Raw genomic sequence first — 27,372 nt, 5'->3', positions numbered from 1 at the left:
AAAGCTTCCTGATGTCCAGTCCAACCTCTCCTGATGAAGAATCTTTGAACTGTCCCCACATATACTGTCACTGCACCCCAGGGAGATGAGATCAGCCCCTCCCTCTCCATTTCCCCTACTCCAGGAAGATGTAGAGGAAGCCTCTCACCCCCCTTTTCTCTAAACCAGACAGCCCCCAAGTCCCTAGCTGTTGCCCTGCACCCTCTCTCTCACAATATATAATTAGTACTTCGGTGCTTCTCCATCCTGGTGGCAGAATCCAGCATGTAAATTACATTTACTGATAAAGAAATGCAACTTTTACAGATCTCTACAATAAAATAATTACAATAAAGTAATACTGGAGTTTTTTTGACCAACCAGTCTCCCTCATAAAATTCATGCTTGTCTGTGCTGCTTTATTAATGCCTAAGTATTGAAAAAGTAACAGCAGAAAGTGCTAGGCTCATGAGATTTAATTAGAACAGTGTAACAGATTTTGAAGGTTCTGGTGTATTATAAAACTTAGATTTCCCCTGTGAATTATCTGACCCTACATGTAATGAATCTATTTCTTGAATTAAAAACATGCTCATCCAAGAGTTCCAGGACAAATAGCAGATCTATCATTAACAATAAATAATATTTAATAAACATGCACACATTCCATGTCTGGAAACCTACCAAACGTCTCTCTAGGCTCTTTCCTTCCAGCCAAGTAGCTATTTCTGTGAATCTGAACTTAAACTTGTAGATGCAAGTTGTATCACATAATTGTTACTGCAGTACCTCAGGCATTACATAACACTTGTGTCCCACAAGTTTGACCTGGTTCCTATGTCAGCAAACTATGAAACAGTTTTTCAGTTCTGTGAGAATGATTTTAAACCACTGGCCATTCATTTGATAGCACTGTAGCTTGTTGTACTTATGGAATTTAGTTTGTCATGCATTGTTCAGCTCAGACTCACCCCACTCACTTCAGAGCCCTCAGTGATGTGTCCAAATTGGGAGTAAGGTGCTGTGTGCTTCCAAAATGTGTCAAAAGAGGGACACAACCACCTCTATTTACCAAAGATCTAACCTACCTTCACATGAAAACCCTCCTTAAAATGGAAAGGGAGAGCTCTTTTTAGGAGCTCATTTTGGCAATGTTTGTATTGTTTCCCTGCTGAAAGGCAGGTAGCAAATTTTGAACAAAATCACTAAGCAGGTTGTTATATAGAAGTATCTTTACTAAGGAAATCATTAGAAAATTTTCCTGCTCCTATTTTACATCAATTTTAACAAATACCTAAATTACAGATCATTATATTTCTAATGGTATTTCTATTAAAAATAAAAAAATAATAACAGCCAGTAAGAAGTAATAACTGTAGCCCATTTACCACCAGGTTAGCAGGAAATAAATGTCATTTTATTATTGTTCTCTTGCTATAGAGTTTATTGGTGCATTGATGCAGCTCTATTTCATTTGCACATATATGAAGAGCACTGCTGTATAAAATGTAAATGGACTGCATATGGAATTTAAATCTTTCCAATGATAAAATGGCTCAACAGTCTTTTCATTAGAATTACTAAAAAACTTTGAAGGCTGTGTTTGCTTTTAAATCAAACACTGCTCTTTTTATTCAAGCAGAAAGAGCAGGAACAGTTCAGCTGCACTTGCCTGTCAGTTTATTCAAAGGGAGTGCTTAATAATTCACTGATATCCCATTGCTTCAACAAATAAGGACACAGACTTCCACAACGCCCTCCACTTCTCTTTTTATATGTTCCCTCCAATTTCTGCTCTGGGGGCAGAGCTCTGCATGTGGACAATCTTCCTTTCAACTCATCACATGCTGTAAATGTGGGAACAGAGTGAAAAGGAGGTTTGAGTACATCCTCCTGCCTTCACCTTTGCCTCCTGCATTTTGTTGTGGCATTATCTGAAAGCAATCAAGACCAGTAATGCCATCCTTGATTATAACACTTCATAACTGGCATTATTCTGTTAGGAAATGGATGTTCAGCTGGGATCACCATTGCACTCTCAAAAGACAGCTCTCAAGTTTGGCCTCCCACCACAACACCAGAAAAAGTATGAAACCTGAATTATTCTCATATCCCCTTCCAGGCTGGACCCTGAATCTTCACAGAAAACACCCTCAGCTGTCACAGGTGTTTTGGACACTGTTTTCTGTCTGCAGATTGGTGTGTCCCTGGGATCCCAGTCAAGGTGAAGACTTTGTCAAGAAAAGCCAAATCTGAAATAAGCTCATAGCCTACAACAGGCAGAGCCAGATAGGGAAAGGTGGATGCAAGGGGAGAAGAACAAGGTAACAAAATTAACTGCAGAGAAGCAGGAGCTCAGATGGCTCAGCATCCAGAAAAATAAATGTGTCCCTTCAAATAAAATGATCAGTAAGTACTGTAAGAACTTACTGTAAGAACTGTAAGTACTGCTCATGACATACTGTTATCACTCAGGTCAGACCTTTATCATAACAGGATTTTACTTATTCAGCATTAATGTTTATTACCTTCTCGTGAGCTCTTCTTTTTGTTTCAGAGTCCATCCAGTCATTTTCCTTTTCTAACATGTCAATAAAAGCCCAGCGAATGCCTTCAGTCAATTCCTCCATCTGCAAAATATTCAGTAAATCCCTCCCCAGTAAAATATATCATGGCTGAATCATTGTAAGGAAAGGTTTGCTGTATGTAGGAGTGATAGACTTGGTTAAAGCACAAATGATTGCAGATCAGATGGTATCTGCTGTCCTTTCTTGAAGGCTTATTTCTGCTTTCTCCAGTACTAAGACACTTCTGAAGGCAATTTTTTTTTTTCATCTTCCTTCCCTTCTGGTATCTGTTCATCACTGATCATTTCATGTCATATTTGTGTGAATACCCATCTCAAAATCATATAAAACACCGAGAGATTTGCAGTCCTTGGGGGAGATTTCTGGCCTTTAGGTTCTAGATCATTGGTCCATGCAGAAGGAGCCTGCTGAAAGGCATTTGCACAAATAAACCCTTTCCTGCAGAGAGAATGTCTGTGGCCTGGTTTGGTTTACGTGAGACTGAGACATGCCTTATTAATACTGGCTAAGAACTGAATTTGGGCTGACAGCATCATGATCCAAATACAAAGCAGTAGCCAAATATTTAGCCTGTATTTAGCTGCATGTGTGAAGCATTGCTACCCTTTACTTACTGCAGGGAGGGAGGCCCTGGCTCACACCACTAAGCAGCCTTAACTGCTTCTGTGGTCCTGGACCACCAGGGACAGCTTGGAGCTGTGCAAAACTGGGAAAGCCCACAACCTCTTCATCTGACCTGTTTCCTCAGACACCTCTGCAAAGCCAAGACCACATCTCAAGCAAGTAAAAAATAACAATAATAGGACTGTTCAGTGAGTATGCACAGTAAGAAAACCCTGGAATGACAGCAAACAAGAAATATACTGGCTAAGATATGCATTATATGAGTCTAAAGAACCCTCATTCCTATGGATCTGTCTGGCAGCCCAGAAAAGTGTATACAACCAGCTGCCTCTGTTTACATCAGCAGAAGAACCCCATGACAGCCGTGGGAAATGCTCTGAGTGAGGCAATGAGGGGGATCCAGCATTGCCTCAGTCCTTCAGCACAAACCAGAGCTGAGACAGCACAAGACATGACAGATACCCATTAGATGAAGACTTATTGGAACTTTGTGTTATCAGTTATGTTACATTTATAAATAATGAAAATGTCAAGCAGCAGAGATTTGTATAATCTGATTCTATAAATCTTGTAAATCTGAAATGTCATTAAAAGCAAGGACTAAACCCTCAAAAGTAACATTACTTTTAGCTAAATTGTTGTTAATGTATCAGATGAATATTTTAATCTGGAACTGTCCTTTATTTGTGGTGCAGTCAGAAAAAATGTAGCAAAGTTCCTTGGATTATTCATTTCTTCCTACCCTTTTCAAAAGACATTTTCTTATTTTTAGAGGCAATATGGGTCAACTGGAGCAGGTCTAGCATTAAATATGACTAAAGAGTGAACATTCACACTAAACTGTATCCCAGGAAATAAAGCAACTTAAAGGTATTGATGACAGAGCACTGACTCAATTAACTTCCTTCACTAATGAGGTGAACTCCCTCTGTTTGGAGGTTACCAGTTCAAACTCAAGCTCTGCAGCTGGGCCCTGGTGTATACTTAGGCTTTATGCAGCAGCTGTAGCTGCAGGGGGCAGGGGCAGAAACCTGTTCGTGCTATCAAAGTTATTACTGAAACTGCTCAGGCGTATCTGTAAAAAACACTGCAGGCACTCTGAGTTAGAAGCAGTGCTATATTTAGACACAAATAATGTTTTCTTGATAAAAAAAAGAAATATCTATGGTATGAAACATCAATCACAAAACATGGGGGGGGCAGAATCCATATTATCTGTAACTCAGGATTTGCTTATCATAAACAAATATATGCTGTAAGCCAGAAAAGAAAAAAAAAAAAAAAAAAAGGAAAAAATTAAACCTGTACAAATAAGAGTGCTTTACTCACACGTTTTCTTATTGCTTAAGAAAGAGAAATAGAAATAGAGCTGAAAACAAGGGAAATGAAAATGATAACACCACAAATTATTAACTTGAAAAGCACACTTCTAAATGAAATCCAATGAATTTCACCTGTATGTAATTCTATCTTCATGGGTTGCTCATTCTAAGACTGAATGTTGTGACCCACACTATGAATTTTATATGCATTTCTCACTGCGGGTGCTATTGTGAATTCAGACTTGATAATTTTCCAAAGCTTGGGTCTAAAAGGAATGTGCACACTAAGAAACATTCTAATTAACTGACATTTCAAGAGAAATCGGTCTCGGCTCTATCTGCTTCTTATAATTTTTCCTCACATATGCAAATATGAAAAAGTGTCCATCCCCTCCACAAAGTGTACATTTCTTGTACTCCCACTCTTCCCACTTATCCATGCAGTATAACACACTGCATATGCCTGGCATATTTTTGCCACAAAATGGCCAAATTACAAACTGGATCAAGAAAAAGGGGATTGAAAACCTGGATCTCAGAGAAGAAACTCCAGATGCAGGCAAATATGAAAAGAAATGCAGAACCTGAGAGGGAAACAGATGACAAAGGTCTGGGCAAGTCAAATCAGTGTGGGCTTTCTGAAATTATTTTTATGATTTCCTTCTCTGAGAAAGTAGTCAAAGCAGATAAACAGGCAAACTCAGGCTGCTGAGCCAGGGCAGAGCAGGGCTCTCACAGAGCTGTTGCTCCCAGCACAGGGTGCTCTCTCATGCCATTTCCAAAATGGTTGTGCCTCTCCTGCATGGAGAGCTAAATGACTAAAGGAGTCAATTTAAAACTGATTACTGCTGGAAAATCAATGGCTGTAAAAGCACATATGGGAAAACCTTATAAGAAAAGCATAAACTGAAAATAAATCATACATTATTGTGAAGGGTAATTAATTATTTGAATATGTTGTTGAGAGAAGTGATAACATAGCTATTGTTGAAATTTTAGAATGAGGATGAACATCTCTCTAGACCCAAACATATGTAAGAATATTTCCTTCTACTGTTCAGCAGAAAAGATTTGAATCACAAATATAAACTCTCACTCTGTGGTTTAATTTGGGCCCAACATCATTCACAAGTTTCTTGCTCAGATTACAGGTGTAGTAATCACAGTTTTCAAAGGGTAGTCCTAAGGCAGAGAAATCTCAACCAGTTTTTTGACTAATCAGTAAAAAACTTTACTATCATAAATTAGAGAAGCTAAACCATTTCTCCTCAATACCCCTCACTCTGCTCCTGCACAGCCTGGCTTTCTCTGTTTACATAAAATAACAGTATTCAACCTGTTTTTGAACTGGCTGCTTATTTGTCTGAAGGACTGAAGATGGAAAGAAGGGGCAGTCCCCAGATGTGCAGAAAGGTAACATCTCTTCAAATTCATTCCATTTTCTCCTCATGTTTTGGGTTTTTTGAATTCAATAAAAACATTTTTAAGAATCTTATCTCATTTTAAACTTTGTTCTAACATCAGCAATTTGTGAGGATGAAACCACTAATTGAAAATTTCCAGACAGAGACTGCAGGGGACTCACCATCTCTTTCTTGTCCTCTTGAAAATGGGCTTTAACAAACATCTTACCCACAACGTAGGGAAGGGCATTTTCTACAAGGTCCACACATTTATCCCACTGAGGCAGCAAAGTTGTAGTCCCATGGATCACCTGTTGACAAGGGCATACTGCTTAAGAACCCACGTTGGTTCTTACCACCTATGTGGTATAGGCCAGAGCATTTGTCAAAAAGCCACCAAAATGAAACAATAATGATACCCTACAGTTATTTCTGTTTTCAGTCAATGCGATGACAAATATTTTGAACACCACAAAAAACCCGTAAGATTTTAAACCCGTAAGATTTTAAACTTAAGAACAGAACAATGGTAGCAGTGACTTAGAGAGACTAGGCTTAGAGAATTAGTGCTAACTTTGGACTAAACTTGGTATTCTTTCTGTGTTAAGTAGAGAGACAATTTTCTCTAGAAAAATCCTGCTGTGAGACATCTCCTGAAAACTTTTGCCTCTCCTCTGACAGGGTGAGAAGCTTAGGGAGATTGTCCTCATGAATTGGGTTAGTCCTCTAGAAACACCTCCTGCAGAGCCCTCCATTGCCATGAACTAATGACATCTAACACACACGGGTACATGTCCACACCTTTTTGTCATTTACCTGTCCAACTACTTTTACAGCAGTTTGTGCTTTCAGTTCTTTTCCCAAACTAAGCATTTTCAGGAGAAAAGAGGTTTGAATCATCAAGAACACTGAATATGTTTGTCTCCTCCACAAAAATAAAAATCATTCTATTGCAGTAGAAAGATGTTGGTAGAACAACTTGCACTTTTTACTAAAGGAATGGTAATTAAATACATACTTTCAGACTCTGATGATGTCACCCTAAATGAGCTTCAAAAGAAACAGTCAAGAATGGTCAACACAACAAGGAACAAGGCAAAACAGAACTCAAGAGCATTTGTTGCCTTTGTTTCTGTTTCTCACAGGAGGAATGTTATTACTGTGGGTGCTAACCTAGCTAACATTACATTGCTCACCAAGATGTAGTTTGTGTAAATAAATCCTGCACACAAGATAGAAGAATGGTCCATGTGAGCAATAAGCAGTGCTGATTTAAGAAATTCCTGCTATTTTCAAGGTTCAAAGTCCTTTCCACTTAAGGAACTTCTTAAACTTTTCCCCAGAGAACAAGCCCAATCCCAGCAGTCCAGCAGTTGACACCTGACAGCTGTGTAAAGGCAGAGTGTAGTCAGCATCAGACCTGAGCAGGTGGGATAGGGATTTTGGCCTCTCACAGATTATAAAAGCCTTTTAAGCAGCAATTTTGCTGTTTCTGAGCCCTTTCTTTTTCCCATTATTCTCCTACTTTGAGTACAAAATTAAATGTCCAGCAAAACTGAAGGGTTTGGATTTGTCTTTTTCCAACAGGAAAAGATTTCACTGGAAAATTCCAGAGCAGCTTAACCCTCAGCTATTGAAGGTGAGATATTTTGGTAGTTCAAAGATTGATTTTCCCTATCATATTGTCTGTAATTAAGCATAATCAATGACTCACACTTAAATACACCAGTGAATTGCATTTCCAAATGCTTTTTATTAATACTGTATATGCAGTAATAGATTTTCAATGGCAAAGAGTACACTGCTTCTAAAAGAAAACCCTATTAGTCAAACTAATACATAATAAGGTGATATTTTTCTAAACAGAGCCAAATTTGACAATCAACTCCTTTTCCAAATTCTTCAACCTTTTTACATAACACAACAAAACACTCAAAAAATAAGAACAAAAAAGAAGAAAATGTCTCTCTGGGGTCAGAGTAAACCTGCAGTGGAGTTTTTCCTGATGCAGGGGGAAGAAGGGGAGTTATGGCATTAGTCATCAGAGCTTGAAATTCCTTCCAAAAGCTGTGAGTATGCATCAGCCAAAGAAATAGTCAGGAGACAGAGCTGGCTTTCAGACTGTGACATACTATTATTACAACATAATAATTATCACTATTTTGAGGGAGGCTTGACTGTAAGGAGGACATAAAAGCAGCACAGGCTGTGAGACCAATAAAAATGGAGCTGAGAAGAATAGATTATATCTCACAGCTGGTTTATTGATATTTATGTTACAACAGCCAATAGGAACTCCCTCAAATGGTCTCCTAATATTAATGTACCACTCTAAAACACAGTACTTCAGGTAGTAACAGTGGCTATAAATAGCAGGTTTCAAGCCCTCCCAGTCAATTCAGAGCTTCACGACACAATTAAGCAACCTCTTCCCCAGGTGCCACTGCACATTTACAAGGTCTCAGAGTGCCACTGCAGAGGAGCTGCTGATAGTTGCTGATGTGGTACTCAAAGCACTTTCTCTAGAGTCAGCAAGTTTGTCCTATTTCTAAACCTGAAGTTTTTTTAAAGTCTCATTATGTATTTTTCCTTCTCCTTGCAAAGATTTTAAGGCCCTGGTGCCAAGATTTCTACATACAGGGTAGAAAAGCCACCAACAGAAAATGAGAACCTGGTGAAAATAAACAGTCTGCTTGTGATGTTTGAGGCTGACTGAATTAATGAAACAATCAATGTATAAAATACATCCTTTCCTTTAAGGGTCACTGATTTATCTCACGGTCATATCTTTTTGGTAGTAATTCAAAGTTTTATTCACTTACCTGGCAAGGGGTTGGTGGGTCCTTTTTATGATCCTAAAATGCCTCTAGTTCTCTCTGATTAGATAAATCTGTTCAACAACAGACTAATCCAATGCCTTGGACTCCATTCCTCATGTCCTCTCTATTGACCTGTGAAGTCTATTCCACTGAGTTGTTTACTCCAATTAACTTTAGTTACTAACTATTAGCTACTGCTGTTTACTTCACTCAACTAACTCTCCATCTCTAGGTCCCAGGGGCAGATAACAGGAATGAGCTGCTGATTCACTGCTTTTACTGTGCTGTAAGCTTTCACAGTAGTTTACATGGCCAGTATTGTTTAGAAGGGCCTTGAGAGGCTGCAGGGATGGGCAGAGGGATGGTCTGAAACTCAGCAAAGGCAAATGCAGGGCCCTGCTCTGGGGAAGGACAAGCCCAGGCAGCAGCACAGGCTGCAGCAGCTCTGCAGAGAAGGGCCTGGGGCTCCTGGTGGACAAGGAGCTGTCCCTGAGCCAGCAGAGCCCCGGGGCCAAGAGGGCCAATGGGACCCTGGGGTGCATTAGGGAGAGCATCGCCAGCAGGGCAGGGAGGGGATCCTGCCCCTCCACTCAGCCCCGGGGAGATGAGGGGATCTGGAGTGCTGTGGCCAGGTCTGGGCTCCTCAGGACAAGAGAGATATGGAGATCCTGGACAGATCCAGTGAAAGGAAACAAGGATGAAGGGACTGGAATATCTCTCTTATGAGGGGAGTCTGAGGGAGCTGGACATGTTCAGCCTTGAGAAGGAACAAGTGAGAGGGAAGCCCATCACTGTTTAAAAGTATCTGAAGGGGAGGTGCCAAGAGGATGGAGCCTTTTCAAGGCTTTTTTCTGTGATGTGAGCAATAGGACCAGAGTTAGAAATTGATGCACAGGAAGTTCCAGCTGAACATGAGGAAGAATTTCTTCCCTGTTCAGTGAACGAGCACTGGCACAGACTGCCCAGAGAGGGTGTGGAATCTCCTTCACTGGAGATGTTCAAGAACCATCTGGGCACAATCCTGTGCCATGTGCTCTGGGATGGCCCTGCTTGAGCAGGGAGGGAGGTTGGACCAGATGACCCCATTGTGGTCCCTTCCAATCTGACCCATTCTGTAATTCTATGACAGCTTTGATGAGATTATTAATAAGCACTGAATCACTTTGAATTAGATTTCTCCCTAAGCTTCTACATCCCAGAGATGTGACAGCAGCCAGTAACCACATTAAAATGCACAGTATCCAAAGCTTAATGTTTCCTTTCAGGATTTTTTCTGGCCATTGTATAACTCAGTGTAACTCAGTATTATGCTACAGACTGGCTGATAGCCAGCATCAATCTATTTTACCTGACTAGCAAGAAATGTCCCAGGAGGGGACATCTACAAACTTGTCACTGTGGTTCTGACAGCCAGTTTCTCATATTTTACATGAAGAAAATAGCATCTTTAACAAGACTATTTTGAATATGAACTCAGAAGTACAAGAAGATGCCTTTCCTGTGTAGTTCCCATCAAGCTATTGGAGTTTATTTTTAGGTATGTGATCAAAGCAGAACTATTCCAGTATTACTCAAGAAAAAACAGTATAGGTTCTTTAATTAGTCACCTGCATGCCTCACCAGGGAGGACAGAACACCCACACCTCCTGCACCATGCCAGCCTCCTGTTCTCAGCCAGTTTTCATAATGGCAAGCAAAGCTCACCATCCAAAGTGGCTTAGACACAGGACAAAGCACCATTCCGTTTCAGTTTCATCCATGGGTTGCTTAAGCAGCCCTCACACTGCCCACACAATTACCAAGGTGGCTTTCTATTCAGGGTTCACTTAATCAAATGCATGTGTTTTACATAAATGCCCATATTACTGAACAGATAATCATTTCTGCTTTCACAGCTTGTGGCAGTTTTCTGCAACTCCAAGCTGGAAGGCTCCTGTTCATCTTCTCTGTGGAAATGGCTGGGTATCCTTGTGCTAAAGCTCATGTAATATTGGCATTAGAGCATGGGAGAGCTTTGAGCAAGCTTTAAAAAAGTGAAATCCTAGATTTCTGTTTCACTAGAGCTGTATTCACACAAGGGCAAGTAGTTTTCAAAAAGTTTAGATTTTGGTCAAAACAGTTTGGTCTGAATGTCACACTCTTCACACAACCTAATTCAAGTTTCTGCAAAAGAAGACTAAGTTTTTTAAAGGGGAGGTTTTAAAACCTCTTGAATATCATCTAAAAGACTTTTTTGTCTTAGTGTCATACACAAGAATATTTATTTCAATTGTTTTAGAGGGTGGCTTAAAAAAAAAGTTTATTCAAGAAATTTATTCAGCGTGGAAAACATTTTGTGTTTTGCAAAGGTATAAGCTGAAACTTATAGGTAACTATAAAGGAAACCAACAGTGTCAACACTAGGAACCTTGTAAATGCTATGAAAACGTAACTTACCCGAGAAAATTCCAGCCACCGATACTGAAAACGTCTGCTGAGGTTAAATAATCTTGAATAAACCATCCTCCACACCAAGTAATTGGCAAGAGTCCTGTTAAATCAGGCATATTTTTATCAGACATGTAAACACATGTGATGTACCACAAAGCACTCACAGAAACAGTTCTACAAACATTTTACCCAAATGGTGAAAATTTCACCTTAAAAATTAATGAGTGATGGCCAAATTGATAAATCCCAATTACACAGGAGAATCTGTATGATTCCAACCATTTAATATAGAATTGCCCCATGATAAGCATCTTTGAGGGATTATTTATAACAGGTCCATCACCTGGTACATCATTTTTAGGTAATGTGTTTTTTCAAAAGGCAGCTTTCATTTTCCTTAGAAGTGGCAAGAACTGTGTTATAATAATAGTTGCATAAAGGTTATATCCAGAGATTAACTGGTTTTTTCTTTTGTAGATCAAAGTGAATGTTATCTCCCCTCATTAGTAGGGCACATAAATGGTAACAGAATAGATAACAGTCCATCCCATATACACTCTCATTATCTCATATTTGTATCTTTCATTAGAAGTTATCAATATGCTTTGAAAACTTCTACTATTCACAAAGTTATTAAAGTATTACCATTCCTATTTTGTCAGATGGATAATTGAAATACCAAAAAAGAGAAGTGTCAGTAACAAAAATCTTATAAGAATTGAGGCAGAGAGATCAAGGAAGAGCTTGCTTAAAATTCCCAGGAGATCTGGCATCCATGCCCCTTTTCTAAAACTTGGGGCAGCTGCCTGGAGGATTTATCCAGCCTAGATTGATCTCTCTCCATGTTCATCAGTGGCTGTATGGGCTAAAGGTGCATTCTGAAACCCACAATTCAAATAGTCTCAAAACAAGTCTAACAATGGCCTACACTTCTTATTTTAATCTTCTTTTATACATGACATATTTTTCAAGGGTAGTCATTGCTTCGAAGCTAGGATATTCTAATGTTATTTGCTCCCCGCTGGGATATACATAACATTTTTGACAGGCCATAGACTCCTCTGTAGGTTGGAAAATGGCTTCTGTGCAACCAAGAGTGCTGTTATGGGCTGTCTGAACAACTCCCCCATCTGTAAAAATCCCATTTCTGCAGTCTCCCATTGCCATAAGTGTGGGGCAATGCAGCTGTTGCTACAGTGTCACTCCATTAGCTTCAGAGACACATCCCAAGCAGTTCCCTCCTCTGAATCACAACTTGGAGACACACTTTGTGGGCATGCAGTCTTGACAGCAGCATTTGCTTGAGACATAACTTCAGTTTTGCCTCTAACTAAGCTCCAGTCCACCCACACTAAGCCCTCAGCTCAAGATGTGTTGTTGCACTTCACATACTGGGTATATTCCCTCTTTTAGTACACAGATATATCCTATAGTGCACCTAAATGCCCACAATAATTGTAAAACGTATCTGAAAAAGATTTTTAGCATGAATAATGTACATTTATAACAGTACATGTCACAAAAGCCAAAATAATTAGCTCTGTTTAGATATCACACAATTTTAAGATAACGTTTAGGATCATTAAAAATTCATTTCAGCCTAAGAAATGCCACAAAGCTTAGTTTTTTCCTTATCAGGTTTCTGACAATGTGGAATTTTCTCACTCAATGACAAGTGAAGCATTCTAAAAGCACTCAGCTCTCATTGTTTTGGTAAATGACATGAACTCCAGAAACCTCACAACAATCTGCCTCAAATATTTCAGCAGAGCTGAGGAATATCCAGCTGTAGCAACTTCTGCAGCATCTATAGAAATCACACAGATTAAAAGGTTAAAGATTTCCTTCCAATCAAAAGCCTTAGGTAAAATCTTTAGCTAAATAAATCAATATCACACACCAATTATGTATTACAATTTGGTACTTAATAACCGCCAAAACCAAAATCAATCCTCTCTTCTGTGTACTTGTTTTCACACAGCAGTGTTTGTCCTTACAGCTGAGTTGATGAACCTCTCTCAAATTGGTAGTAAATGAAAGACTGAAATTCATAAAGGCTGGGTATCAAAAAGGTGACTTATTGACACACAGTAATATCAACAAGAATTCAGAAATGTTTGTGTCAGGTATAAGTAATGAAGGTGGATGACAGTTGCAGGAAATATAATTAATTGGGGATTGTTTTAATTTGGGAAGGAAAAGGCTGACACATGCTAAAACTAAGCTGTCTGATGAGACAGTAATAACTCCAGATTGTGACCACCACAGAATCCACAATGCAAAAAACAACAGGGAGGTTCCACTTGAATGCTTATTAATGGGGGTGGGCAACAGCTGGAGAGGTTGAGGGGGTTTGTTGTCACGTGTTTGAAGCACAGTGTGCTTTAGTTTGTTTTTCAAAACAAACTGAAACAGTAATTTATCTGAATTTGTTTACCTATTTGGGAGATGATTATTTAACATTTTGGGCTAACTATGCAAACTTCAAATCATTTGGTTATCTTCAGTTGGCTTAAAAACTGACACTTTTTGTTGATAAAGTTATTACAGTGCAGATCTTGGGGTGATTTTCATCCCAGTTTCACAAATAAGTTCACTGAGGCTCAGAGAATTTAATTTCTACACATGGAGCAAAATCCAGTACACAAAAAACATAAAAATCCTCTCTGCTTTTTCAATGAGACCAGACTATTTGTCGCTGTAACCTTTCAGAAGAGTACACTCTATTTTAACTTCCAAATGCCTGTTGCAGAAAGTGTGGGCTCACTTTTCACCAGTGTGACCCTTATTGTGACACACACTCCCAAAGGAAGTGGTAGAGAGTTTGTTTGCTAGGACAGTTATAATTATGCCAGTACTTATGAATATTTACTAAAGTACTTTCTGTCCTGTCTGAGAATAAAGTAGGTTGCTCATGTAAAATTCTTTATTAAGTTTGCAATATTTTAATCAACAGACATGGTAGCAATTAAAGAGGACAGATTTAATATGAGATAGGTAGAAAAATTAATTGACATTTTAAGAAAAAGATCTCTTTCACAAATTTTATATCTGTTTGAGAATTATATTCAGAATTGAGTCACGAATCAAATTATAAGTACTGAAAAACTTTTGCCTCTATTGCCAGAGGCACTAATTCAAGGCAAATTATTCTAACTTCCCTAATTTTTCAGATGGATACTAAGACCAGAAAAGAGATCTAGTGCCTCCATCCTTCTCTGAAGAAAATTCCTCATACGCTATATGAATTAGAGTTCTTCTCAATTAATAGTCCCATACTGCAAAGATATAGGAAGGTAAGACTAAGTTAAAGGGGCCTATAAGAAAGCTGGAGAAGGACATTTTACAAGGAGATATAGATAAGACAAGGCGGGTTAGCTTTATACTGTAAAAGGATAGATTTATCAGCTGTTAGGAGGAAATTCTTTAGTGTGAGGGAGAGCACTGAACAGGTTGTCCAGTGAAGCTGTGGATGCCTCATCCCTGAAAGTGTTCAAGGCCAGGCTGCCCTTGCCCTTAGGGGTGGGGCATCACAGAGGGGCTCTGAGCAACCCAGCCCAGGGCAGTGTCCCCGCCTGTGGCAAGGGTCTTGAAACAAGGTAATCCATAGGGTCCCTTCCAATCCAAACCATTCTACAATTCTGTGAAACTAATAATGTATTCTGAGATCTGTGAGAATCATAAAGCTGCTTCTTTCAGCAGCTGCAAAGATCTCCAGAAAGGATGCAATTTAGAGTATCCTATTTATGGCTCACACAAAGCACCAGCACACAGGTAACAGGGAAGGGCTCTAAGCTCCTAATTAGTGCCAGCACAATTCTATCTTCCCCCTCACATGGCACAGCTGTACTGGAGCTCTGCCATTGCTCATTTACATCACAGCTACATACACACCTCTCTTCTTCCTGTAATAAACCCCATTAAAAATTAGTACACCAAAAAGCTGAATGAATCCCTGAAGGCCTCTTACAAAGGTGTGACAGACTTCAGCAGCTGGCATGGCCAAGCCTAGCTGGCCCCAAGCTGATGGAAACTCCTGCAGGCTGGTTGCTGAGCTTCTTGGGCAGCTCCCTATGGGGAGCCAGCTCCTGGCTGGAGTCACAGCAGTGCCCTGGCCTGGGCACTTCAGACCCACCTCTGGACCATGCTGCTGCACCTATTTCAACCTCCACACAGGAACTTGATCATATGCAGGTAAGTAAAATTCTGCTAAATTCATGCTACACCCTGTCAATGAGCTCTCTACTAGTAATATTGCCCTGTGAATGATCTCACAATTCAGGATTGCTCAGCAGGTTCTCTGAGGGAGAAATTTTCAATGCAAGAATTGTGAGTCTGTACAACTTGCCACCTCCAACATGAACTGCTTCTGTAACCAGACTTAATTTTCACTCCATTCTTTCCTCCACCTGAAACAAACTTCATGAAGTACTTTACCAGATCACTGGGTAAAACACAGGGGCCTGAGCCATATTTTTGTGACATTTTAAATAGAACCCAGGCTCTCAGGGTGCTCATTCAGAAAGAGGACATACAAGGCACTGGAATAAAAGTATAATTTAGGGATAGCCTTGTAACTGAAAAGAATATGAACTTGGTGAAGGTATCTGCTTTTCCTAATGACATTCCATCTCCTGAAATAATGAGAAAATAATTCCCATTACAAACACTGAAACAAATCTAAAATTTTGAAATGCTTTTCTAGGAATTTCAGGTCTAGATATTTACAGTAACAAATCAATTTTATGTTGTTTACATTAAACAAATCTTTAAAATGTCATATGGAGAATGTCAAATGAGATTACCTAAAAGAAAATACCCTTGTTAACCTTTCAGGGTTCACCCTACAGGGAAATGTTGAGACCTCATGGTTAGGAGTTCATATTCAGATGATTTCCTAATTTTCTCAGGCCAGATAGCAAGGTTACCTCTGGAACAGACTCTGACATTTTAAGTAATGAACATTATCACCTAATAGATAAACATGATCTGGGCTGTTTGGATGCATTTTACACACAAGAATTTGAAGCCTGCTTGGGTTCAGTTTAGCACTATTTGCCATTTCTAACATTTTATGATGCAAATTTCTTAGGACAAGACTGGTAGAAAATGCCTAAGCCATTAACACCTATAACATGTGCAGTGTGAAGACACTAAGACTGTTTTTGCTCACCCTCTACCCCGACCTGTGAGATCAGAAATCTGGTCTTGAGCTTTGCTAAAGACAGGCATTGCAATTATTTCTGGTCATTACTCCAGCCTCTTTCTGCCACGACACACAGGCTGGAAGTTAATTTTTAACTTCTCTTGAATACTCAGATTTTCCTTGAATAAGAAGCTAATGGAATAAGAATGGAATTGAATAAGAAGCTCCAGGTATTTACTCTGTAGTTACAGAATATATTTGCATGTAAGACTATTTGTATGCAGGGAATAACTAATTCCCTGTTATCTTGCTAAATATCCTCTAAATCCTACATTTATACCCCCCAATGTAACAAACTTTGAGTTAGCAAGCAGAGACAGCCCAAATAATTTTTAAAACATTCTTTAATAGATAATATTGGTGGCAGTGATGCTACTTATCTGAATCTTTTAAAAGAAAGAATATTTGATCATCTGTAGGCTAATCAGTAATTTTTATTTTTCTAATTCTTTGATTCTATTTTTACAGGTACTTTGAACTAATGTAAGCATTCCATCACTAGTGACACAGGGTGACAATATCAGAATAATCTTTGTCTTTTTTTCCTGAAATATGTTTGGTTGTGGGCATACTGTACCATCAGCAAAGGTTGGTATTTGGAGACAACATCTTAATGAAATTTATTTTAAAGTTCAGTAACATGCCTCAGAGAACAGATTATCACAGAAATCCCTTAGATGTCAGCAGTTAGGATGTTTCAAGTAGGGTGTCACTTTTTCATCACTGCCCAAAGCTGTCTTGCTTCCCTGTGCAAAGCACATCTGCCATGTTTGGTCTGAGTTACCTGCATTTTACAACTACAGTGTAAAGGATTTCACAAGATACAAGATTCTCTACAAGTAAGAGATGCTGAGTGCATCTGGAAAGAGCAGTTTTACTGCAACCTGTGTTAGCCATAGAAGAAAGATGTTGAAACTGAAAATTCTCCTGCTGTGCACAAGGTAATATCTAAATCCTCATTCAAACAAAACCAAACAGACTGTTTGCCTAGAGACTTGATTCCAAGAATAGCTGCAATTCATGGACAAAAAATAGAAAAAACCCAGCATTTGATATCCCCTTACAGGTGTGGGTGAAACCATCATAGGATCCTTACTTTTTCCTTTCATTTTCCAGTATCCTGAATAAATCTTTGAAGTACTGGGGAACACGGACAATCACATTTTCTGAAGGACCTATATCTTTGAGTTCAGGATAGAGTTTGGTGTCAATCACCTTCTTGATGTATCCCAGCCAGTCAAACTGCAATGACAAAGAGAAGGCTGGTTAAACATGAACAGAGATAATTGATTGACTAAGTTACACCTTTAAAACTAATGGTTTCAGTGTTTTAATTATTAAAAACTTTAAAACTATTGCACTTTGTCATTACATATGTTTTCAATCCTCATTAAAGGTGGAACTGTATTTAAAAGAACACACACTGTAAATGAGCACACACATTCCTAATGATACTTCTTTACCATGCTGCTCTGAACAGTAAAGACAGTTTTAATTATGCAGGTCAGATATTAAAAGAATAATTCTTCAATTATCCCCAACCAACCTGTGGAATCATGGCACTAAGCTCCGATATGTTCATTTTATTGTACATCACCTCACTTGTTCGATTTTCGTATGGAATCATGATCTGGTGAAGAGAAAAAAATGCACAAAACCATCAAGACAAGGTTTATCTTGCAGGGACTCTTACATCATTACCATCCTTCATAATCCTGGTGCAGAAATATCTCACCACCTGTTTTCCAAGCATTTATGGCATTAACTTCCATTTCTGAGGATTGCATTTAACTAGAAGAAATGGAACATAATTCCTGTTATGTTTAACTCATTACTGGGAAATTTAATGAGCTGCATGTCTTCTTTGGACTTATTAGACTGATTTAGCTCTGATTATGCTAAGGAAAGACATGTTAATTCATAAGAGATAAAAGTAAACCTTGACTTTTAATACTTATTCATTCTTCCTATCAAGTAGAAGCCAACTTCAGATTTAATAGGTCAAATCTGAGATAGATGCATCTTCATAACTGGAAGGGCATCTCATGTCTTGGATTTGAATGTGTTCTTGCTAGGGCTTCACTCCACCTGGGGAAACAGCCAGATACACACAAGTTTCTCCCCATTTCACCCCATCATCCTGATTTCCATAGCAGGAAACCTGAGTATATAGGCCAGGCATGAATAAAGCATTCACCAACCAGGCCTCTCATCTGGGTGACCAGAGGAGCCAGATCTCAAGTTCCTCTGCAGTGTCCAAGGATACAGGAAAAGAAGTCCTAAATATGAAGCAAGTACTTTTATAACTGACAAGAAGGACATGGAGACTCCATGGTCCATAACAATAAAATGAACAAAGTACAAGATATCGCTCAAAATTTTCTCAGTGTTCAAGAGAAACAAAAATTCCCATGGCAATTCCAGCCCTGCTGTAAGGTAAATCCTATACAACAGGCTGTGTGCTTGGCAGTCTAAAGAACAGAGATTGATGCCAGACTAACCAGACAGCTGGCACTTCTCCAATCAAAATTCTCCAGTATGTGTTTATGGTTTTAGTATTGCTCAAGCCATAGAGGAAAAAAAAACCCTTTCTTTTCCCTTTCTGCAAATTTCATTTATCTGAAAAATCTTTGAACGCCTCTTGAAGCCATTTACTCCCTTCCTCTCAAAACTTTCCCTCTTGCTCCAGTGATTCAAACTTAATAAAAATCTTCCTTGTCCCCAACAAGCTCTCTCAAAGCATGCCACTCCTTCCTATATCCTCAATATTCTTGCTGCCTCTTCCTAAGCATAGACATTCTGCATTACATATATTTACTTGAAAAAATGCAGAGGAACACAGGATACAGTAAAATCTCCAGTGACAAACAGGACTACTTCCATCACAGCAAGATATTTATATAATCATTATGTTTCTTAGGGTTTATGCAACAGTCCATGTCCATTGACTCATGCCTAATACCTGGACAGATATTAGGAGGACTATTTTTCCTAAAAGAACCTGTGAGCAAGCATGCCTTGTTGTATAAGTATGTGTATTACTGATGTGAGGGTTGTTACATGATCCATGCCATTTCACATAGCAGCTTCACTTACATACTTTGTGGATTAATGCTCTGCAAGACACTTGTTAAGCAAAGCATTAGAGCTACCAGAGCTCAGGATACATCTTCTTATGCCATCACTGATAAACAGAAGAAATATTTACTGTTTTTCAAGTGTGCTGGGTCACAAGGAAGTATTTGTGCATTAGTCCATCCATGCTAAGTAACTGAAAATGAATATTTGGCTTGGCTTAGACATTTGACAAAATTTCACCCCTTTCAGCAGAGAGATGGAAACACCGATTGGCCACTATTGTGGGTGGCCCTCACTTCTGCACAAACACACCATTAAGAAGCATCCTGTAGACTGCAACAGCAGAACCCAGATAAAAGACATCTGCTGCACCACCTGCCCTGTGCAACAGGCTTCTCTGCTAACAGGAGACCACCATTTCACAGGGATAGCTTCTTTCCTTGCCAGTATGAAGGAATACTCCACTCAGCTGGCAGTTCTGCAAACCAGCATCACGTCTGCAGCCTTACTTTTGGTGGTTTCCCAACACTGAGGCTAACCCTTCTCTCTAGTTTTAGTAGAGGTTGAAATGATAATGAACTTGTGGCTCCCACGAGTGGAATTCTGTAGTAGCCACACTGAAACAGAGATATAGAGAAGCAAAAACACTCCTTCAACCTGCAATAATCCTCTAGCATAAATTAAACTCCATGATGGAGCAAAAATTTAACAAAGTAAATTTCAGAACCAAGTACCCGATTTAAATACACTTAGCTTCACTAAATTCAGTCGATCGCCTAAATTAAAACTCATGAGTTTTTCATCCACTTTCCCAGACTACTCCATGAGAACACTTCAGGAGCTAAGGGTAGTACTGCTGTAAACACCACGCTCTCACCACCAAGATCAAATATCCCACCTCAACCATGCACTGCTTTTAGACTGTTCCACAGAGAATCAGCCCAGACTGCTTCTTAAACAACAGGGTAATATATTCTCAACACAGGTGCACATCAGGAGCTCAACACAATTAAGTAAGGGAGAAATATTATTCATCCTTTCTTCATCAGGATCTGCTCCTTCCCTTCTGCTTCTAAAATCCCTATTGCTAACACTGTTGATACAATGGTTTTTCGTTTCAATAAAGGATTTTATTAGATTACCAACCTCTGCTATTTTAACTTCCAGTTTTAGAACTGATTTCATATCAGATTCAGCTCGGGAGGCGTTTGCACCCAGAAGCACTGCTGTATCAACCATGAACTGCAAAAAGGCATCTCGGTACTGTAAACAAAGAGAAAGACTGAAATGACAACAGCATTTGGTCTTGAGCAGAGTTGTAGCAGTAGACTAGAAATGCCCAGCTGTAGGAAGGAGTATAATACTTTCATGCCTTAGGAACCAAGGTTGTGCTTTCCTTAGCTGGAATGCCAAGCAAGCTAAAAAGGAGAAATAACACTAAAAATACCATGCATGACAGAGATAACTGCTGTGGTTTGGGGAGTACAAATCTAGGAAAAGCAAGTGACAGTTCTGGATTAGACTGACAACTTTCAGCTCTTACGAATGGATTAGACAATGTATAAAAATGTACACCAGTATTTTAGGCCAACTAATACAGTAACCATCATGGGACAGAAGTACTTGTATACAAGTGCAAGCTTCATTTAGGAAACTTTGCAAGAGTGTTTTGATAGAAGGGGTGTTTTCTGCTACCCTGTAAAACCCAAATCCAAACAAAGCACAACCCTGTCTCAGTTAAGAGCTCAAGGAAACAAAACCAATAATGAAAAAAGATGACGGGGGAAATGGTGGCTCTATTTTCCAGCTGACAGTACTTACAGATTTGGCCTCTGTGGTATTTTCTAGGTAATCCTCCCGAGATGCCAGAGAGAGGCTTGCTTGATCAAGCTGTTAAAACCAACACCAAGTAACATTTAACAGCTAAATTCATCAGATTCGAAGATAAACTGATAAGAAATTTTGGAAGGGTTCATATTTTTCTGGCAATTATGGTAGCTGTGTGCAAATATCTAAAACTGCACCATGAGTTTGACAGGATTTCAAAACAACAGGAACACACTATGCTATGCAGACAGATGTTAACTAAGTCACATTCCTGCTATCTGGGGAGCCTCAGATGACCCCTGCAATAGCTGTCACCTAAAGAAAAGAATCTCAGGGGTGATTTAGGTGTTTAAAACAGCTACATCAGTGAGTAGGAAATGCAAAAGGACTGGGTCTACAGGATCAAACCATCAGTGCTGATGACCATGCATCCATCCTGTGCCTATTTCAGGGGTACGAGAGTCAGCTTGGGACCACACCAGTCTAGTGAATGCATCAAATGCCCCTTGGGTGCTGGAGCATGTGAGCTGCTGTCTATCTGGGAGGCATCATTAATTTTTTTTTGACTGAAACTGAGGTTACACTTTTGAGCTTCACCCTAGACCAGCACTGGGTGATGTACTCAGTCTTTTGAAGAGATGAACTGAAACTGAAGTGACCATCCAGGATTGCATGCACAAGATATTGTTGTGTCCCCAGTACTTTAGCTAGAGGTATCTGGTAATCCAGATGGAATTTCAACCTTCACTTGTCTTTTCCATCTAAACATGGATCAGATTTTCTGGTCTACATTCACCCTAGTATTGGAATTAGGCCTGAAAGTTTGAGATCTGCATTTAGTGTTTTGAGTGAAACATCTACATGGGAATATTTGCATACTGCTTCAAATTCCCAGCCAGAAAAAACTCAGTACACAGCATAGATTTTATAATAATTACTGGCAACTGAGATTTCCCAGAACTTTTCAAAGTGATCAAGTTATGTTAAGCTATGGAAACCAAAGATGAAAACTTCAATCAACCAGCTTCCAAACTCTGAATAAGACACTGATTGGAGCAGAATCTGCTTTGATAGTCTAAACATTTTTGGTTTGATGCTGCAATTGTTTTTAAAAGATAAGTCTAGTGACAGTAGATTGTATTTATTCATACAATTCATTTAAGTTTTTTTAATCTAAATATTATTATATTATTATTATATTTCCCATTTTCTACATGTAACAAATAAATAAAACTTAGAATTTAAAGTCAATAAATAAATGCAATCTTTTCCTCAACTAGCTGATATTCACAACCTTTAAAATATACCATAAAAAATAAAACAAACCATCTTCAAAAAGGAGTAATTGTGATGTGCAGTGTAACTCTCATTCTTTGTAGAACAGCATCACTTTCTTTTCTCAGCACAATGATGCAAAAAATATACACTCTTATGCTTTTTGTACATGTGTCTTTCGCAATAGTTAACTTCATGTTATTTGGGGAATTTCAATTATGTGACTGTTACATTAAATATTCATTCAAATTCCCTGGTCTTAAGAATTAGATTTGACAGTACATTAAACCAAGAGAGCACAAATATGAGAAATAAACAAAAGAAGTTAACCAACTGCTGCAGCACTCATGAAAAGAAATCAAGATAATATTGAATGCTGAACAAAGTTTTATTTGGAGTTTCCACTTCTTTTATGACCCATTGATGATTTTGCAATGTTGAACAAAAAGAATTTTGCAATAAAGCCATTTTCACAAGCAGACTGAAATACTCTGTGGTACATCTACACCCCAGAGAATTTGTTAAAACATGGACAAAGTAGTGCACTGGCTGATGCATTCTGCAGATCAAAATCCTAATCAAATTAACATCAGAATACCCTACATAATTATATGTTATTCATGGCATGTAGTGCTTCAGTTAGATAATAAATTCCTAGGTGGCCCTAGGTACTGCTGGTTATAAATCATTTCCAAGAGACCAGCAGTGAGGGTGTCCCTGCCCAGCCATTTGCTGCCAGGTGACTTGAACTGAAATATTATGACAGGAGATACACAAATAAACATCTCCCTGATTTTTCTGCTTCAGTTCTTTTAAGTGAGTCTCCAGCTGAAAAAACCTGACAGGATCTCAACAGCATCAAAGCAGAATGACATCTTTAATACTGTTAATCTGCTGTTGGCTATCCAGGAAAATGTTCTAGAGATGGGAAAAAGTCACCCTTCAACTTTATGTCAGTTAAATGCCTCAGTCAAAAGACTGGAAGATAGGGAAGAACTGACTTAGAGCTGGCATCCACTGCAGATCACCACAGTCCATAAATACAATGTATTCTCAGCTACACTCCCACAGCTAGCCAAGATGCTAGCAAAATAAGGATCATAGGTCCTTTTTTGCTATGATGAATGCCATCAGAACTTTCTTATTTCCTTCTGTTCCTTCTCTCTTGCCTTCATGAAGTATTTTCCTGTAGCCATGGAGGGAGTGTCTGCTCTGGCTACTCATCTGAACTCATTTTTAAACAACAATGCATTTGGCCCAGGCACTCAGTCTTGCCACAGTTATACAATTTTATCTGGAGTTTTGGCAGACTACAGGGAGGCAACAATTCTGGAGTCTTTTTCTTACAAAATTGTTGTGTAATGCCATGCACTGTTAACAAATTGGTAATGTTTTGGTCTAAAAGCAATAGCATTTCAAGAAAAAGGTAAACTCTCTTACTTCATGTTTAAAAGCACTTGGGATAAATCTGTATTGTAAGGTGCTGTATAAGCACCAGATTAAGTGCTTCCACCTCAAGAAAAACCTCTCAAGTTCAAAATATCTACTACTGATGAACCATTTTTCATCCTCACAAGACAAAATCATTCTTCATGAAACCAAAGAGTCATAAGCAGCACACAGAATTGGATATTGACTTCTTATTCTCATGCACATAGACCCTGGCTATTGCTCTACCGGACATTGTTATGTTTTTTTTCCATTTGAAAGAAGAAAACCTCTACAGAAATACTTTTCAGTAGCATGTGGTTGCTAGTGGCTTCTACATTCCCATGACTGGCACCTACATACATCTGTAAGCAAGTAGATAATAACAACAACAATCAAACGTAAACATTTGGTATGTAAATGTGTTTTTAAAAAAGAGGCCCTAAAACACCATGCAAAGTAACCCACTAGAAATGCTGCACGTACCTTCAGGATGTAGCGATTGGAGAGCTTGTCATCAGCAGCCACGTACAGACGGATGAAGACAGAGCTGCTGTATTGGCCACGGAGAGTTGCCAAGGCTTGGACTAAGCTGAACCTCCTTTCTGACCACAGCCCTTCAGGTCCGAGGCTGGATTCCAGCACAGGCCAGCGGAAAGGTGAATGCTTCAGTAAACTCAACAGGGGTTTCACATCGGCTTTTTCAATTTTATCTGAAATGTCAAAGTGTGACAACAATTACGTTCCAGACAATTCAAGTCCAGCAGCAGCCACACAAGACAAAGATTTATTGGCATCGATTGATTTCCAGGCAAGGCAATCACAATAGCTGAAACTCAAAGCCTCTTCTCTGCTTGTGAGCACAGCAGCATGGAAGTCCAACCCTGTTTATCTGTATCAAGAATAAGAGAGCCAAGTCAGTGCCTTTCAAAAAAGGTAAAGCCTGGAATGAAGTAGATTTTAAAAAACCTAAAAAACCCCCACTCCTTGCTTAGGAATTAGCATAGATACCTCACTGGTTTTGGGGAGAGGGGTTATTGATCATAGTCAAAGCTAGAGGAGCAGCATCTAGGCACCAAGGCTGTAGAGCGGGCTGTCTCACCTGCTGGCACTCAGATGGCCATGTTGGGAGAAAAGTGTAGGAAATAAATCCTGAAAGAGTCAGAAGGACAAAGGGGACTTCCAAGCCTTCTTTCTCCTGTGCAGCTACCTAAGAGTCGTGATTGGTTCCAAATTAGTGCACATTACCTTTAAGCAGCTTTTGCAAGCTGAGGAAAAGCACTTTGCAAGTGTGGCTAACTTGTTTGATATGCAGATACCAAAGCTAAAGAGTCCAGGGCTCTCTATCCCCAACCCTGGGGTAGTGTTTTCAGTAAACAGATTTAGAGAAATGTAGAAGGTGATCAGTAACAGGCTCTTGAAAATATCAGTATGAGAATTTCATCAGAGGATTCCTCTGATTTACTAACCCCAGGCACTAACCCCACAACCCTGTGGCACACTTTAACATCGTTTTGCACAGATAAATATCTCTTCACAGTGCTGACAAGCACAGGTTTCTCTAAAACTGACTTCTTGTGCCTGGGTGTACCTCCGTCTCAATAGTCAGCTTCAGATGTGTAAAAAATCCTCTGTATTCAGTTGAATCCATATCAGCAAAATCCATGCATCTGCACAGAGCTTCACAGAGCTCAGCAGAGAGATAAAACCCTGCCTTTATAAATGCAGGGAATGTACCTATGCCCTGCTCAAATCAATCCACTTACTTTCATTCATGCAGGATGCATAAAGGATCTTGGCCTTCTGTACAGCTTCACTGTCTCGTCTTTTGCTGATGGGTTTCTCTAGCAATGCTGCAAAAACAAATAATTATTTTCAATACTTTGGAAAATGTAGACAGTTTGCCTGTTTCAGAATTTGGTTTAATCATAGCATTTGTTTAATTAAGTATGAGGCTCCATGTGTACTTTCCTAAGCAGTAGCACAGACATAATTGCACCTTTTTCAATCCCCAACAGAGAAGGATTTTTTATTTATTTATTTATTTTGAAGACAATTGATGCAAAGGCAAATGACAGAGGCAGCTTGTCACTCATCCTCACAACCAGCTAGCCCCAGCAAACTGAGGTGACAGGCAGTCATGGGGTGAGGGTGGGAACCAACACACGGAGCAGGGAGTCAGGGATTTTTTCAAGTGGCTCAGGTTCTGGTGCTGGTGCATTACGAAATCAGGACCTGGCTGAGAAGGTTACAGGATCCCAGGGGAAAGCTGTAAATCAGACACAATGCAGCTGCAGAAAAAATGTGCTGTAGCTAAATGTAGAGGCAGATGAGCTTCAGAGAGATCTGTCGGCTCAGGTGCTGCACAGCACGAGCACTTCCACAGCCAAGAGAAGCAGAGAACTCTTGAGCACAGCACAGGAACAGGGCTGGCGAACTCTGTTGGACCTCATCTGGTTTTGCAAGACCCAAGCAGGTCCTGCACAGCCTTACCTTATTGTTCCTGGGACCACTGGAAGGAGTGGCTTTGCTGGTATCAAGTCCCTTCTCTTGCATGCTCAGCCAGAGCTAAAAAGCCTACAAAAATTCAAGAGTCCCTTCCCTGCACCAAAGTACCGCCCAGGGCTCTGGGTTTCAGAGGAGCAGAGGCAGCACAGTGCAAATCTGCTGAGAAGCATGCTCCACACAAAAGGGAGAACAAGGTGCCACACAAGAGTGCCAGAGGCCTGTGAATGCAGAGAACCACTGAGACTCCATAACACCAGCCATGGCAAGACCAAACAGCCCCCACAGAGCTGGGTCAGGGTCACTGCAACATCATTCCTCTGCCAGGACTGGCTGGGGACGTGCAGAGGACTGAAGAGGTGGTGGTGCTGCCATCCAAAAGGAGCATCCTCCTGCAAACCGTGGCAGCTGCTCACTCCAGCCCTGTTCTTCCCAGCAGCTTGCCAGAGTCCACCCTGCAATGCCTCCTCTCCTGGGAGGCAAAAGGAGGGTGTGACTGCTCAGTTCCACAGCTGAGGACAGCCTGGGTTTGCACAGCTTGTCTCAGTATTAGGAGCTCACTGCTTGAGGCAGGACTTTAAGGCATTTATTTTCCAAAATTTCCATAGCACCCTGAGGAACCAGCTGTGCTGCACCTCTTAGATATTCCCCACCTGAACTCATGTGAGCACTCAGGTGACCAAAACACAGACCTCAAACTGGTTATTACTTTATTACTCAAGGAATACCATAGTGATGAGCTAATGCCACTCGTTCTCTCCCTCCAATCCCTTTTCTCCTTAATCAGACAAACAAAAACTCCATTGCCCAATTCTTTTGCTTAGACCCTTAAGAAATTTAATGAGATTATTCCCTTTTAATTAGGAATAAGATTTTCCATAAAAATAC

At 39.7% G+C, this 27,372-nt stretch overlaps 1 protein-coding gene across 1 annotated transcript in view; it reads right to left on the bottom strand.

The window, feature by feature from the left end:
* The window catches only part of PHEX (phosphate regulating endopeptidase X-linked), a 94,791-nt gene that overhangs the window by 47,537 nt on the left and 19,882 nt on the right, over window positions 1-27,372 (bottom strand). Inside the window, exons 4-12 of the mRNA XM_063392943.1 lie at window positions 25,746-25,832; window positions 24,466-24,692; window positions 21,271-21,339; window positions 20,596-20,712; window positions 17,918-18,001; window positions 17,468-17,613; window positions 11,172-11,265; window positions 6,099-6,227; window positions 2,508-2,609 (exon numbers count right to left, since the gene is read on the bottom strand). Coding sequence (XP_063249013.1) covers window positions 2,508-2,609; window positions 6,099-6,227; window positions 11,172-11,265; window positions 17,468-17,613; window positions 17,918-18,001; window positions 20,596-20,712; window positions 21,271-21,339; window positions 24,466-24,692; window positions 25,746-25,832 — 1,055 coding nt within the window. The remainder of the gene's footprint in view (window positions 1-2,507; window positions 2,610-6,098; window positions 6,228-11,171; window positions 11,266-17,467; window positions 17,614-17,917; window positions 18,002-20,595; window positions 20,713-21,270; window positions 21,340-24,465; window positions 24,693-25,745; window positions 25,833-27,372) is intronic.

This window comes from Prinia subflava, chromosome 3, assembly GCF_021018805.1.
Source record: "Prinia subflava isolate CZ2003 ecotype Zambia chromosome 3, Cam_Psub_1.2, whole genome shotgun sequence".
In the NCBI taxonomy this organism is placed as follows: domain Eukaryota; kingdom Metazoa; phylum Chordata; class Aves; order Passeriformes; family Cisticolidae; genus Prinia; species Prinia subflava.
Note: the sequence above shows the minus strand (reverse complement) of the source record. Positions and strands in the feature narration are given on the sequence as shown.